Source organism: Phacochoerus africanus, chromosome 4 (assembly GCF_016906955.1).
Source record: "Phacochoerus africanus isolate WHEZ1 chromosome 4, ROS_Pafr_v1, whole genome shotgun sequence".
Classification (NCBI taxonomy): Eukaryota; Metazoa; Chordata; class Mammalia; order Artiodactyla; family Suidae; genus Phacochoerus; species Phacochoerus africanus.
Window position 1 is genome coordinate 50899333 of NC_062547.1, and position 14917 is coordinate 50914249.

General features: G+C 34.8%; 1 protein-coding gene across 2 annotated transcripts in view; it reads left to right on the top strand.

Moving 5' to 3' along the window:
• Positions 1 to 14917, top strand: part of SBF2 (SET binding factor 2) — a 456096-nt gene that overhangs the window by 242997 nt on the left and 198182 nt on the right. For both annotated transcript variants that reach the window (XM_047776309.1, XM_047776310.1), the window contains exons 7-8: positions 13255 to 13387; positions 14494 to 14602. In XM_047776309.1, coding sequence (XP_047632265.1) covers positions 13255 to 13387; positions 14494 to 14602 — 242 coding nt within the window. The remainder of the gene's footprint in view (positions 1 to 13254; positions 13388 to 14493; positions 14603 to 14917) is intronic.

The following is a 14917-nucleotide window of genomic DNA, read 5'->3' on the forward strand; positions in this document are numbered from 1 at the left end:
ATTAGCATGGTATATCACATTGATTGATTTGTATATGTTGAACCTTCCTTGCATCCTGAGAATAAATCCCACTTGATCATTGTGTATGAACCTTTAATGTGCTGTTGAATTCATTTTACTGGTATTTTATAGAATTTCCAGTATTCATCAGTAATATTGGCATACAGTTTTCTTTTCTTGTAGTGTCCTTATCTGACTTTATTATTTAGGTAATTCTGGCCTTAGTAAATGTTCCTTCCTCTTTTAAATTTTTTTGTAAGAGTTTGAGAAGAATTGGTATTAATTCTTCTTTAAATGTTTGATAGAATTCACCTGCAAAACTGTCTGGTCCAGGATTTTGCTTTGTTGGTAGGTTTTAATTACTGTTTCAGTTTCCTCACTCATTATTGGTATGATCAGAATTTCTGTTTCTTCATGATTTTATCTTGGTATAAACTTTTTTATATGCGTACTTTCTTTTTGCTCACCCATATTTAACTTTAGCCAGCTTTTCATTAACTAGTATTGATTCATTGTTTCTGTGTTGATTATCTCCAATACTAAATACAGAATTTTTTTTTCCCCGGCCACACCCTAGCATATGGAGGTTCCCAGGCAAGGGATCTAATCAGGGCTACAGTTCCCGGCCTACGCCACAGCCACAGCAATGCCAGATCCGACCCGTGTCTGCAACCTACACCACAGCTCACTGCAACACTGGATCCTTGACCACTGAGCAAGACCCAGGATCGAACCCATGATCATGGTTCCTAGTAGGATTCATTTCTGCTGCACCATGATGGGAATTCCAAAATAACAGATTTTTTAAAAAATATATTAAAATAGCTAAAGTTTTTTCTTCAGTTTAACTTACAAACATTATTTTTGCGTTTTACATAAATATCTTTAAAATGTTGATTGTAGCCATAACTCGCTGTTCAGAAAGTTATTTCTGTTTTTAAATATTTTAGTGGAAATCATTTGGCATTCTCTCTTTTGTCTTTCTTTGGAGAAACTTCTCTCTGTAATGTTATATAATTATTCTTAAAGTGACATTAACTTATAAAAGGTAGCAAAAATATTTTATGTTCCTTAAATAGAAGAAAGATGGCAGAGGAATAATAAAGGCTGAGGTTGTACAAAATTATTCTCTTTAAAGGTAATAGCTTTTATAAGAATATGTTGATTGGTAAATTTATAAACCACCTGTTTAATGCATAAGTTGTAGAATGATTTTTTTGTTCTTTTTCCTTAAATGTACAAAATCTAGTGTCTTGGATCATATTTCTATTTTCATTTAGTGTTCCTAGCTTATTCATATAGTGTTATTACTTTCTTTATTCTTATTTTTCAATTATAATGGCAAAAAAATGAAGTAGCCATTTTCTTTCTTAAATGTATGTGGTGTAAGGGTATTTGGAGAATATATGTGCATGAGTTTAGACCATTACTATTAATGGCATATTGTGCTCTACATAGAAAAAATGAAAATAAGAAATTTAGTGTTTTACTGTAGCTATATTTATGACATCATTTTTTGATAGTCTGATTGTCAGCTCTTTGTCTTGGGGATTTGAAGCAAATTAAATCTTCTCACTAATCTGTTGTAGAGGACTTTTCTGAAGAAACTTCTTACCATGTTTACTTTATTCCAGAGCCCTAAGGATTTCTAGGGAGGACATTTCAATTTAATTTGTTGAAATAAATGGTACAGAGAACAAAGTTTCTGTAATGCCTAAATGCAGGAGTATATTTTTCTCATTTAATGTTTACAAAACCATTACCATGTGCCAGGTCCTGTGCTAGGGATATAAAGATGAAAAAATCTTCAGCCCTTATCCCAGATAATTAATATCTTTAGCCTAGTGGAGAAACAGATAGTTTTAAAATTATAGTAGAATATAATTAGTGCAGTACTAGAGATACCACGAGCTAGCTCCTGATAGCTAGAAAAGTGGAAGAAGGACATTCCAGGCAGAAAAATGTAAGCAGTGGCATGGAGTCATGACATGCCTTCATGAAATAGCAATATGTTTGATGAAGCTTGAGTGAGCATTCAGAAGTCAGAATATTTTCAGGCAATTGATTGCTTTCTTTTCAAAATGAAACATTAAACATTTATGCTAGCTTTATAAAGAAACCTTTTTTAAATACCAAAGACTGACAGTCATTGACCAATGGAGTACTTGTTGACTAGTGTACTACATTTGCTAGAATTACACATAAATAAAGTATGTGCTTCCTACATAGTATCATTTAAAGACAGTTCAGAAGAATCCAGTTCAAAACCAGATTCTCCAGGAGTTCTCATCATGGCTTAGCAGAAACGAATCTGGCTAGCATCCATGAGGACGCAGGTTTGATCCCTGGCCTTGCTCAGTGGGTTAAGGATCCAGCATTGCCATGAGCTGTGGTGTAGGTTGCAGACCTGGCTCAGATCTTGCATTGCTGTGGCTGTGGTATAGGCCGGCAGCCATAGCTCTGATTTGATCCCCTAGCCTGAGAACCTCCATATCACATAGGTGTGGCCTTAAAAAGACAAAAAACAAACAACTTCTTCTCCATTTTCCCTTTATGGTGTTATTGCTACCACTAAATAGCTACCTCTGTCTGTGAATTGAGTGACTCTTCAATGAACACAGGTGCTCTGAGGCAAGATAGATGTTAACTGTTATCCCTCATTGTCCCAAAATTCTCTTGTCTAAAACTTCAGTTTGCTCTTCAAAGACTTAAGAGATTCATATTCTTATAAAATGTGGTTATTACAACAATTTGCCCACTTAAAAGCTGAGACCTTGTGTTCAATTTGTGCAACATAAAGTGTTATTCAGAGAGGGGGAGGATTGAGGATTCTGGAGAAATGTTCTTGGTGTTTTTCTTTTTTTCAAAACAGGAAACAAATATGTTCATTAATGTTTGATGCTAGGAATTTTAGAACTTTAACCCCTAAGGAAAAGTTAGGATCAGGAAGTAATTTTTCAGAATGTTTTACTATTTAAATAATCAACAGGATGTGTATGTATCATTGTAGTGAAATCAGTAGGAATTATCACTGGAATGTTTTGTTTTTCATATTGTCTTTTCTACTGTTATTGTGTAGCTTTGGATGGACATTAGCTACCAAAGACTAGGAAACAATTCAAGGTTATGTAGAAAACTGATTATGACTAGTAGTTCAAAGAAAATGAATTTGTAAATAACTCTGTAGCTATGAACAAGCAACCTGTGTTGCTAGTTAGGAATAAAACATTAATGTAATTTCTTAAAATACTTGAGATTATTAATTGTCTAAAACTTAAGAAAGCATGTGATATTTAAAAATACAAGATTTAAGCTCTACTTCAGTTAGTCATGAGTAAATTATTCTATATTATTTTATATTACATTAAATAATTTTCATTTCTATATTATTCTCTAACATTCTATGTTATTCATTAAATAATTTACTCTTAAAGCGCCAGAATTGTCTCTTCTTTTCTTTGGTTTTCTTTTTCTCTTCCTCCCTCCCTTCCTTTCTTGTCTTTCTTTCTGCCATACCCACGGTCTGTGGAAGTACCCAGGTGAGGGATTGAACCCTAGTCACAGTTGTGACCTTTGCCATAGCTGTGACAATGCCAAATCCCTCACCCAGTACACTGGGCTAGGGATTGAACCTGCAATTCTTCAGTGACTGGAGCCACTACAGTTGGCTTCTTAATCCACTGTGCCACAGCAGGAACTCTATGTCCCTAACTCATTTCTAATACATGAGACATAAATCATCTCTTAGTAAATATGGTGTAATATTTCACCCCTTGATATCACGAATTGATTATTTTTACTGATGTAAGATAGAGTCCCTTACAACTCTATGTCTTCTTTCTTCACAATTTATCTAATACTAAATGATGCTATGAATTTTATTTTCTACTGGATTATCCTTTTTTGTGGGAGATTACAGAGGGATCAGATGGGAGTGGAGAGGGGAAAGTTCTCCCCCAGAGTCTTCAGGAAAAAAGTTGGGCTCCTTCCCATGGTATATGAATCTTTATGAACCTGCCCTTGGCAGAACTACTTCTAGTCCTCTCTGAGTGCCTTTTCCTCCCTCAGTCTCTGTTCCTTTACATGTGATCTTTTGTCAACTTTGAAAGCCTTATTGCTCTTATCTCTCTAACTTCTGCTTCAAAATCCAACTTGAGTTGAGTTTCTTTATGTGGCCCAGTGTAATCATAAAGCTCTTTAAAAGATGGGAGACAGAAGCAAAAAGAGTCAGTGTCAGAGTGACGCACTCTGACATCACATAAGGGAGAATGACTTGACTGGCCTCTCAGCTTTGACACTGAAAGGGAGCCATGTGCTCAGGAATGTGGGCAGTTGCCAGAAGCTGGAAAACCCAAGAGTACGACTTCTGACCTCTTGACTTTAAGATAGTATATTTGTGTTGCTTTCAGCTATTAATTTGATATAATAGCCATTGGAAATTAATACAGCTACAGACTTTTTAATATAAATTTTATTTTTAAATACTTTGATTACAAGAAGTTGCAAAATTGGTACAGAGAATCCTCAAGAATACATCACCTACTTTTCCCTGACAATAATGTCTTATGTATCATAGTACATTATAACAATCAGGAAATTGATATTGGCACAAAACTATTAATTCAGGGGAGGAGTAACACTTCTCTGAGTAGATGTTCTTATATAGTTTTGACTTCTTAAAGTATAGATAGGTCTTACATCTTAAGAAAATAACATTGGATCAATCATGAAGAAACAAAAAATATCAAAACTGAAAGCATACAGAAACAAATACACTTTCATGTCTTCTAAATGAATAAAATAATCACACTGAAGAGGAAAAATTAAAGAAACTTATGAATGCAGTATTTGACTGTATAACCTCAGTTTTGGAGAGATTTGAGGAGAGAGTTGCAAACAAATTCTGAGCTCCTTTTTAGTTGGTGTGATTTTTTTTGAGTTAGAATGGCTGAAAAAATTCTGCAGTTTATATGTAATATAAAACTTAGCAAATGAATAAATACGTTTTTGTTATTAGGATCCAGGGTTCTCACTGGAAAAGGGGACATACAGATATGTATTGGAGTCCATCGAGAGACCCTTTGAGAAGAGACTGAAATTTAAAGGAATGATGTGGAATCAGGATTTCTCAAATATATGTATATGTGTGTATACATATATATGTCTATGTGTATGTATGTGTATGTGTTTATATATGTATATGTGCATGATATTCATAGAGCATATATTTCCCAGCTCTACTTGCAGAAGTAGCCCAGAAACAAAGATGCCCTAGAAGAAATAATCTAATATTTACCCTAATACCCAGAATTCTTGGTCTTTAATGCTGTTATTCACAAAAAGGATCAGGCCTTCTTGGAGAAGTAGCAGACTTCAGGGTAGGTACAATATGAGCCTGGATTGTATTGTAAAGCTAGAAACTATGAGAGAACTTTTAAAAAAATGAGTTCATGTCACTGAGACACAAGACCTAGGTTTAAAGGAGTCCCACTGTCTAGGATTATTTGGCACAAAAATAATTAAGGGCAGAAATGACTTATAGACTGTTGGAATAAAAACAGAAATCCATGAGTCCATACTGATAATGAGTGTATAAATAAGCAGGTTAGCGGAGGAATAAATAAGGATTCTACTTATTGCAGAATGTTGAGTATCAACTGGTGAATGTGGAAGAAGTGCTGGATTTGGAAAATCATTTTATAATCATCATAGTAAAGACTAATTCAAATAGTCATTACCAATAGATGCCAAATCTAAGCAGAAATTTTGGTCAGGAACAGGATATTTGTGTATGAACACAAATTGCTTATGAGTTATAAGGAAAAATATGGAGTATGCATTGGGGAAATGAGACAGCATTAAACAAAAGTGTAGGTGAGCAAAACTGACATCATCAAGGATTATAATTCTGGTTATGGCAGTATGAAGAGTGCAGAAAATCCTAAAACTAGGATCTAAAACTAGATAGAAAACACTGAATACAACTATTTCAGTGCTCTGGAAATTCACCAAAAGCAAACAACAAACTCAGAAACTATTATTCGTGCTAGTACTTTGAATAAGAACAGTAGAAATCTGCAGAATTCTTACCTGGGGTTGCTCACATCTTTCCTGCATGTCACCTTCATCAGTAGGAATGATAGTTTTACCAGGACAGGGCTGGCCACAAAATCATCCACTTTGCCATCAAAAGGGTGGAAAGCTAAAACCCACAACATCATTGTCAGTAAAAATAATATTGAACCCCACAGGAAATGAAAGGATAAAACTTGAACTCTGTTGTCTAAGTTGTAATCTTATTTGGGGGTAGTGGCAGACCAACTAGAAATTAAATATGAAAATCCAGGCAATGAGGGCTAGCTGAGACTGGGGACCAAGATGGCAACATAGGAGACTCCTGAATCTCACTCTCTCACAGACAGCTACACACAGAACAATTTCCTGTGAGAGAAATCTAGAAAGTTGAGTGACTACTATACCTTGGGCTCCTAAGAAAATACCCACATTGGAATGGATAGGTAAGATAGAAATACACTCTTGCCATAAACCCCACTCCTGACATAACAGGAGTATAGAGAGGGAACTCCCAATACTCAGCTTCTCCCTGAAGAATGAAAGTTTTGGACTGTACTTCTTACATATCAACTTTTAAGTCTCCCACCTGAGGGATGATCCCCTCAAATTCCTATCTCCAAAAGCCAACCGAGCTTGTGTTCACAAGTCCTGTAGGACTATAGCAACATAGCAGTTCTCAGTGGATGTGTGAGCACTCACTGTGGTTATCCCTACAGGCTCAGTGCAGAGGGGAGAGGCAAAAATCTCTCCCAGTGTTTCCCTAAAAGGGGTTTGATTGCATTCTTTACAATGTTCAGGTTTTAATAAGTGCAATCTAGGCGCTGACTGCTATTCTCACCAGAGCCTAAAGTAAAAAAGTCTCACCTTGGGAGTTCCCAGTGTAGCTCAGTAGGAATGAACCCGGCTAGTGTCCATGGGGATACGGATTGTGGGTTTGATCCCTGGCCTCGCTCAGTGGGTTGAGGATCCAGCGTTGTTATGAGCTGTGATGTAGGTCGCAGATGCAGCTTAGATCCCATGTTGCTGTGTCTGTGGCATAGGCTGACAGCTGCAGCTCCAATTAGACCCCTAGCCCAGAACTTCCATATGCTTATGGGTGTGGCCCTAAAAAAGCAAAAGACAAAAAGCTCACTTCACCTTTTATGGTACATATAGACTGAAGGCGAAGGTATATAAGCATATATTTCATGCAAAAAGAAGTCAAAAGAAAGCACAGGTAGGTACACTGGTAATAGACAAAATAGACATTAAGCCAAAAACTTAGTAAGAAACAAGGTCATTGTATAATGATAAAATAATCAATTCATCACAGTTGTAAACATTTATACACCTAACCACAGAGCACTTAAATATGTAAAGCAAATATTAAGAGGTCTGAAGGAAAAAATTGACAGTAATACAGTAATAGTAGAGGACTTCAGTACCCTACATTCAACAGTGAATAAATCATCCAGAGAATCAGAAGGCAAATAGTAAGGACTTAACATTTTATAGCAGATGGACCTAACAGGCATACAGAACCTTATGTTCAACAGCAGCAAAATACACATTCTTCTCAAGCACATGTGGGACATTCTCTAGTACGAATCATATATTAGGCCACAAAACAAGTCTTAATAAATTTGTGGAGATTGAAATTGAATCGTGTGTTTTTTAGCCAAAATGATGTGAGACTAGAAATCAGTAAGAAGAGGACAACTTGTAAATATAAAAATGTGTGGAGATTAAACAACGTGCTTATGAACAACCAGTGGGTCAATGATGAAATGGAAAAGGAAATTTTAAAAATAAGATAAATGAAAATGGAAAAGAACACACAAAAACTTATGAGAATACAGCAAAAGTAGATTTAAGAGCGATGTTTACAGTGATAAGTGTATACATTAAGGAAAAAGAAAGACCTCAAATATCCTAACTTTACACCCCTAGGAACTAGAAAAAGAGGAACAAATGTAGCCCAGAGTTAGCAAAAGGTAAAAAAAGAAGAGCTCAATGAAACTAAAAGCTGTTTTTTAAAAAAGATAAGTAAAATTGACAAACCTTTAGCTAAACTAAGAAAAAAAGTGAGAGAAGCCTCAAAGTCAGGCATGGGAGTTCTCATCATGGCTCAGTGGTAATGAACTCGACTAGTATCCATGAGGATGTGGGTTTGATCCCTGGTCTTGCTTAGTGGGTTAGGGATCTGGCCTTGCCATGAGCTGTGGTGTAGCTCACAGATGGGACTCAGATCCCATGTGACTGGGGCTGTGGCATAGGCTGTCAGCTGCATCTCCTGCGATCAGATCACTAGCCTAGGAACTTCCATATGCCATGATTGTGGCCCTAAAAAGACAAAAAAAAAAAAGATATGAAAGAGAGGAAAGCTGATACCCCAGAAACACTGTGCATCATAATTGAGTACTATGAACAATTACAAACCCGACAATTAGATAATCTAGAAGGATAAATAAATTCCTTGAAATATACAACCTACCAAAACAATAATAAAGAAATCGAAAATCTCAGCAGATTACTAGCAAGGAGATTGAGTCAGAAATCAAAAACATCTCAAAAAGAAAAGCCCAAGATCACATGGCTTCACTGCTGAATCCAACCAAACATTTAAAGAAGGATTAATACCTATTCATTTCATACTCTTCTAAAAAATAGAAGAGATGGGAACACTTCCAGACTCATTTTACAAGAGTAAAAGGCTTTGTAATCAGCATACCCTGATTCCAGAGCCAAACTTGGACACTTACAAGGAAAAGGAAGCCACAAGCCAACATCCCTGATGAACTTAGATGCAAAAATCTTTAACAAAATAATTAGCAAACCGAATTTAATGATATGATAAAGGTTCATAGGCCATGATTGCACTCCTGGGATGCAAGGCTAGTTCAGTAAGCACATAAATAAATTGTTCTCTTTAAAGTGGTTAATTTTATGGTTATGTGGTTTCACCTCAATAAAAAAAAAATTAAGGTTTTGGAAAAGCTCCATACTGAATGAGGAGGGGGATCACAGCTAAATGAAATATCAAGTTTAGAATGAATCCTGATTGTAGCAGTAAGCTCCAAAGAATATCATTGAGGGAGTTCCTGTTGTGGCTCAGTGGTTAACGAATCCGACTAGGAACCATGAGGTTGCAGGTTCCATCCCTGGCCTTGCTCAGTGGCTTAAGGATCCAGCATTGCCGTGAGCTGTGGTGTAGGTCGCAGATGCGGCTCAGATCCCATGTTGCTGTGGCTCTGGTGTAGGCCGGCAGCCATAGCTCTGATTAGACCCCTAGCCTGGGAACCTCCATATGCTGTGGGAGCGGCCCTAGAAAAGGCAAAAAGACAAAAAAATAAATAAAAAAGAATATCTGAGTTTAGTGAACAAAATTGGAATAAGGATGTAAGATTAGATGTAAAATATTATAACATTAATTTTGCTGAAGGTGATAATCGTACAGTGGTTAAGGATATTAAATATATTATCTTTGTTCCTAGGAAAAACGTACTGAAATATTTAGGGATAAATGTGATATATACACTCAAATGACTCTGAAAAGAAAAGCGGGTGTTTGTGTATATGTGTTTGTGTTTGTAGGAAGAATCAGGGCATCCTAGCACATAAATACAAATGTTAAAGCAAATAGAGAAAAATTTTAACATTAGATGAATCATGGTGAAGGTTAGATGGGGGCTCAGCCCCCTGTTCTTATTCTTGGTAACTTTTCTCTAAGCTTTAAATTATTTCCAAAAAATATTAAAACTTCATGTATCTATGATTCTAATACATGTAGCATCATGCATAGTTGAAACTTCCTACATATGCTGACATGAGAGTGACCTAGAGATAAAACTGTCCCAAATTTGGTGTTTTTTTTAGCCCCAAATGTATGCTTTGACTATATGCATATACGTGAACAATATACAGTAGCATTTTGTATGGTTTTAAGCAATATATAAATACTGTCGTTCTATGGAATTACTTTATGCCTTACTTTCCTTACTCAGTTTTATATGTGGGAGAGTTATTCATGTTGATATGTTTAGCACTAGCTCTGTTATTTATACCTCTGCTGTAAAGATATCCTAGAAGTCTTAGTGATGTGTTAATCTGTCTGAAGTTCACAAGTATAAATGCTGTAGACCTACCCACAAAATTCATTTCACTTGAAAATTATATTTAGGAGTTCCCGTGGTGGCTCAGTGGTTAACGAATCTGATTAGGAACCGTGAGGTTGCAGGTTGGATCCCTGGCCTTGCTCAGTGGGTTGGGGATCCAGCATTGCCATGAGCTGTGGTATAGGTCGCAGATGTGGCTCGGATCCCACGCTGCTGTGGCTCTGGCGTAGGCCGGTGGCTACAGCTCCGATTGGACCCCTAGCCTGGGAAACTCCATAGGCTGCAGGAGCGGCCCAAGAAATGGCAAAAAGACCAAAAAAAAAAAAAGTTATATTTAAATTTCTTCAATAATTACTTAGTTTTATAAATTTTGAATAATAAATTTTTAGTTTTAGTCTTTTGTTTCAGTCAACATTTGCCATCTTCAGAGGAAGTTTAATAATTTTATAGTATGATTTTATTATAATTTATTCTTTCATTCTTAAATTTAGGATGTGTCCACTTTTTTCATTATTTAAATTATCTACAATGTACCTTTTTGTACTTATCATCTTAGAGTGTTTCTGTGATAAAAACTAATCATGGAATTAATAAAAATCACTGTAATAACTGGGTCATAGGGTATAGGCATCTTTTTTACATTCCTCCCAGCAGTATGATAGCTCCCTATGATAGTATAGTTTCCTCATGAAAACTTAGAATTATCAGGCTTTAATTTTGGCTATTGAAGTAGTTTTAAAATCATACCTCATGAATTTATTAGGTTGAATTCTTTGGATTAATAGAGGTGTTAGAGCTCCTTTTCATATGTTTTTCAGTTGTTTTGATTTCCTCTTTTGTAAGTTGTAAGTTCATATTATTGTCTTGTGTGGCTTTTTTGCTATTGATTTTAGTAGTGTTTTTAAAAGGTTTTTTGGACACTTATCCTTTTAATACTTCCTAGGTAATTTCTTTCAGTCTGAGGCTTCATTTTTTATGCTATTTTTTGATGGAGAAAATTTTTATTTAGTATAATTGAATTTATCCATCTTTTCATGTATATTTTATACTTTCCCTATCTGAATTCATAAATGTTTTCTCTGATAGCTTTTCATAAAAGCTTTAACATCTTTTAATAGTGACTCATATCACCATTCAGAGAACTTATTGGTTCAGCTTTTAATAAAGTTTTAACAACATTAAGTTATTCTTATCACCATTCAGAGAACTTATTAGTTCATGCTTGCTGTATAGTGGGTGCTGTGCTAGGCAGGAGGAATACAGCAGGAACTTCCAGAAACTCATGTTAATGAAGGGGACATCAGGCAGAAAGAACACGAGCAAAAGATACCAAACTGAAAGAAGTGCTCTGAGAGCTATACTAGTTCAGTACTTGACCACACAGGTGTGGGTGGTGACATCTGGATTGGGAAGATGGGAGTAAGACCATGGAGGCATTTTAGTGTGGAGCTCAGACTCAAAAGTTAGATGTTTTCCAACAATTTTAGCATCAGAACCATAACTGCAGAGGAAATTGATGCTAACAACTGTAATAATTATAATAATCATAATATCAGCTAATGTGTCTTGATTTTTTACCAAGGTATTATGCTGAGAACTACATGATTATCTCATCTCTTCCTTTTAAGCAACTCTTTGAGATAGATTTTTATGTTATCTTCATTTTAACTGAGGCTCAAAGAGATTTATGTATAAAACAACTTGAGGCAAGCTTCTGTTACTGAGTTGCTTCTGTAGAACAGAGTACACTTAAAATTACTACCAAAAGAATAAGAAATTTGAGTCATGAAATGTTTGAGGCATAAAAGTGACATAATCAGATTTGTATTCTATGTGTATCACTCTAGAAACTGTCTGGAAGATAGATTTGAAGTGAATAAGGCCTGGATAAGGGAAACTAGTTAAGAAACTCTTATATTAGTCCATATGAGAGATTAAAAATCTGAATTGTAAGTTTAGGTGTATCAAATGGGATAGGATGAAAATGATAAAAGAAGGTAGTAATTAATAATGGGCCAAGAAGAAATTTGCATGTGTCACATGAGGGAACAAGTAATGGGAAAGGGGCATATGTGAAGTATTTTACCTTGAAAAACCTAGTGGGGACTCTTGATTTAGTAGGTCCATGTAATTGAGGTTGAGCTGATGTAAAAAAGATGATTTATTAATAAAAAGATAAATATACTTATTTAACTTGAGTTTGATAGGTATTCAAGCTGTTTTTTCTAGAGTTGCCACTGAAAAGAGAAGCAGCTTATAAATTCCATACTAGCATAGGAGATTTTTTTTAAAAAGCTATGGTAAATGGAAATCATGAGAGTAAAAAAAAGAAAAAAGGTAGAACAAATTACAAAAATATAAAATAATATATGTATATTATATTATTATATATATATAATTATAATAAGTTTAAGTCAAATGATGTAGTTAAAAGATAAAAGCTGTCAGACTGGATTTTTTTTTTTTTTTTAACTGCACCTGAAGCATGTGGATGTTCCCTGGCCAGGGATCGAACCTATTATACCAGAGCTGTGACCCAAGCCACTGCAGTGACAACACTGGATCCCTAACCCATTATGCCACAGGGGACTCCTGGACTGGTTTTTTGGTTTTTTTTTTAATGTCAATTATATACAGTTTCCAAGAGATAGAGAAAAGTTGGAGTAAAAAGATGGAAAAAAGATACACCGAAATATTTCAACAAAATTTGTATGGTTATGGCAACATCAGACAAACGGACTTTAAAAGGGAAAAAAGTTATTAGCACAATGCCAGGCATCTAAAACAGGAATTTAAGTACAGACCCTGGAGATGAGGTTGAAAATAAGGTAATAGTGTATTTCCAAACAACCGATACATTGGATGACTGTTAACACTGATTTGAAGAATAAAGACAGAAGTGAAAGTTTGGGAAAACAAATACCCATAGGCTATATGGAATTTATAGTTGAACCAAATATTTTTCTTCAGAGATTTTTAAAATACTGGCTTTTTTATTCCATGTCATTCTAAATCTATATTTGTTGGCAGCACATATAAAATTAAATGCATTTATTTGGTAAGCATTTACTCTTTGTGCTTTCAGGAATTCAAAATGTCCTCAGCCTCTTTTGTGCAGTGCTCACAGAAAATAAAGTTCTTTTCCATTCTGCAAGTTTCCAAAGACTTAGTGATGCTTGTAGAGCCCTGGAATCATTAATGTTTCCTCTTAAATATAGGTGAGATTTTTTAATTTGGTATTTTTATTTATTCCCAAGTTATGCGTTACTTATTGATCATCAGTCAAAATATCATAGCACAACAGTTTTGAACCACAAGGGCATATTTTACAAAGTTATGCTGTCACAAGAGTCATGGTTCTGATAGAAATCTGGCCTGGAATTTGGAACTTTTCCAAGTTGTCTATTATTAAATGTTGACTTATTTTGTGGAAAAATAATTTAAATAGTATTGTCAGCAACTTTTAATTTCCTTTGAATACAGTTGGAGATAAAAGTCTTAAGTTAGTACTTAAGTCTTAAGTGAGTACTGTCTGATTATTTAATATTAAGAAATTATTATTATTATTATTATTATTATTAATTGGGGTTACAGTGGTAGTGTGGCTTTATTTTTTAAAAAGTCCTTATCTTTTTTGATATAGAGGAAAATATTTATGATATGACGTCTGGGATTTGCTTTAAAGAATGTGGTAGGGAAGAGAACAAAAGTAGGTAGAAATATATGTGACCATGCATTGGTGATTCTCAAAGCTGAATTAGATACATAGGGCTTTCTTTTTCTTTTTTTCACTCTAGTTTTTGGTGGGGAGAGAAGGGTGTTAATTTTTGGTAATGAAAAGTACAAAATAAAACAATGTAAATGATGATGACTGAGGGTGCTCTAAGTAGCATATTTTATTCTGATATACTTTTTATTTTTATTTTATTGTTTTGCTTTTTAGGGCCACATCCTTGGCATATGGAAGTTCCACGGCTAGGGGCCGAATTGGAGCTACCACTGCTGGCCTGCACCACAGCCACAGCAACACAGGATCTGAGCCGCATCTGTGACCTACACCATAGCTCATGGCAATGCCAGGTCCTTAACCCACTGAGTGAGGCCAGGGATCAAACCTTATTTACTTTGTATCTTGTTATATCAGATCATGTCTTTCACATAATAATTTTAATCTTAATTTTTTCCAAGAATTTAATATTAACCTTGAGAATTTATTGATAGTTTCTAAACATAGATATTCTAAAATTTACACAGCGTAAAAATAAAAGGTATGTTATATTATGGACGAGCAAACATATATCACATATATTTTTGTTATTTCCAGTTATCCTTATATTCCTATTCTCCCGGCTCAGCTACTGGAAGTTCTGAGTTCCCCAACTCCTTTCATTATTGGAGTACATTCTATCTTTAAAACCGACGTTCATGAACTTGTAAGTATTCATCTTTAAATTGCCAAGTATTGAGGTGAGAGGTTTATCATATTTCTTTGAGTCCTATAACATTTCAACTAATTACTATTTGCTGTCACATTCCCAGTACAAAAGATTGATTTGAAGAAAAGCATCATTCAAAAATGTAGATACTTTATTCTCTTCTTATAGCAAATATAAGAGGTTTGTAAAATTAATTTATTAATATTTTAAAATGCCGTCCTTGACATATTAAGTTTATTGTTCTATATTCCTCATCCTTTATATGCTAAAGAAAGATAAAATTATCCATTAATTAATATTCTGTTTATACTT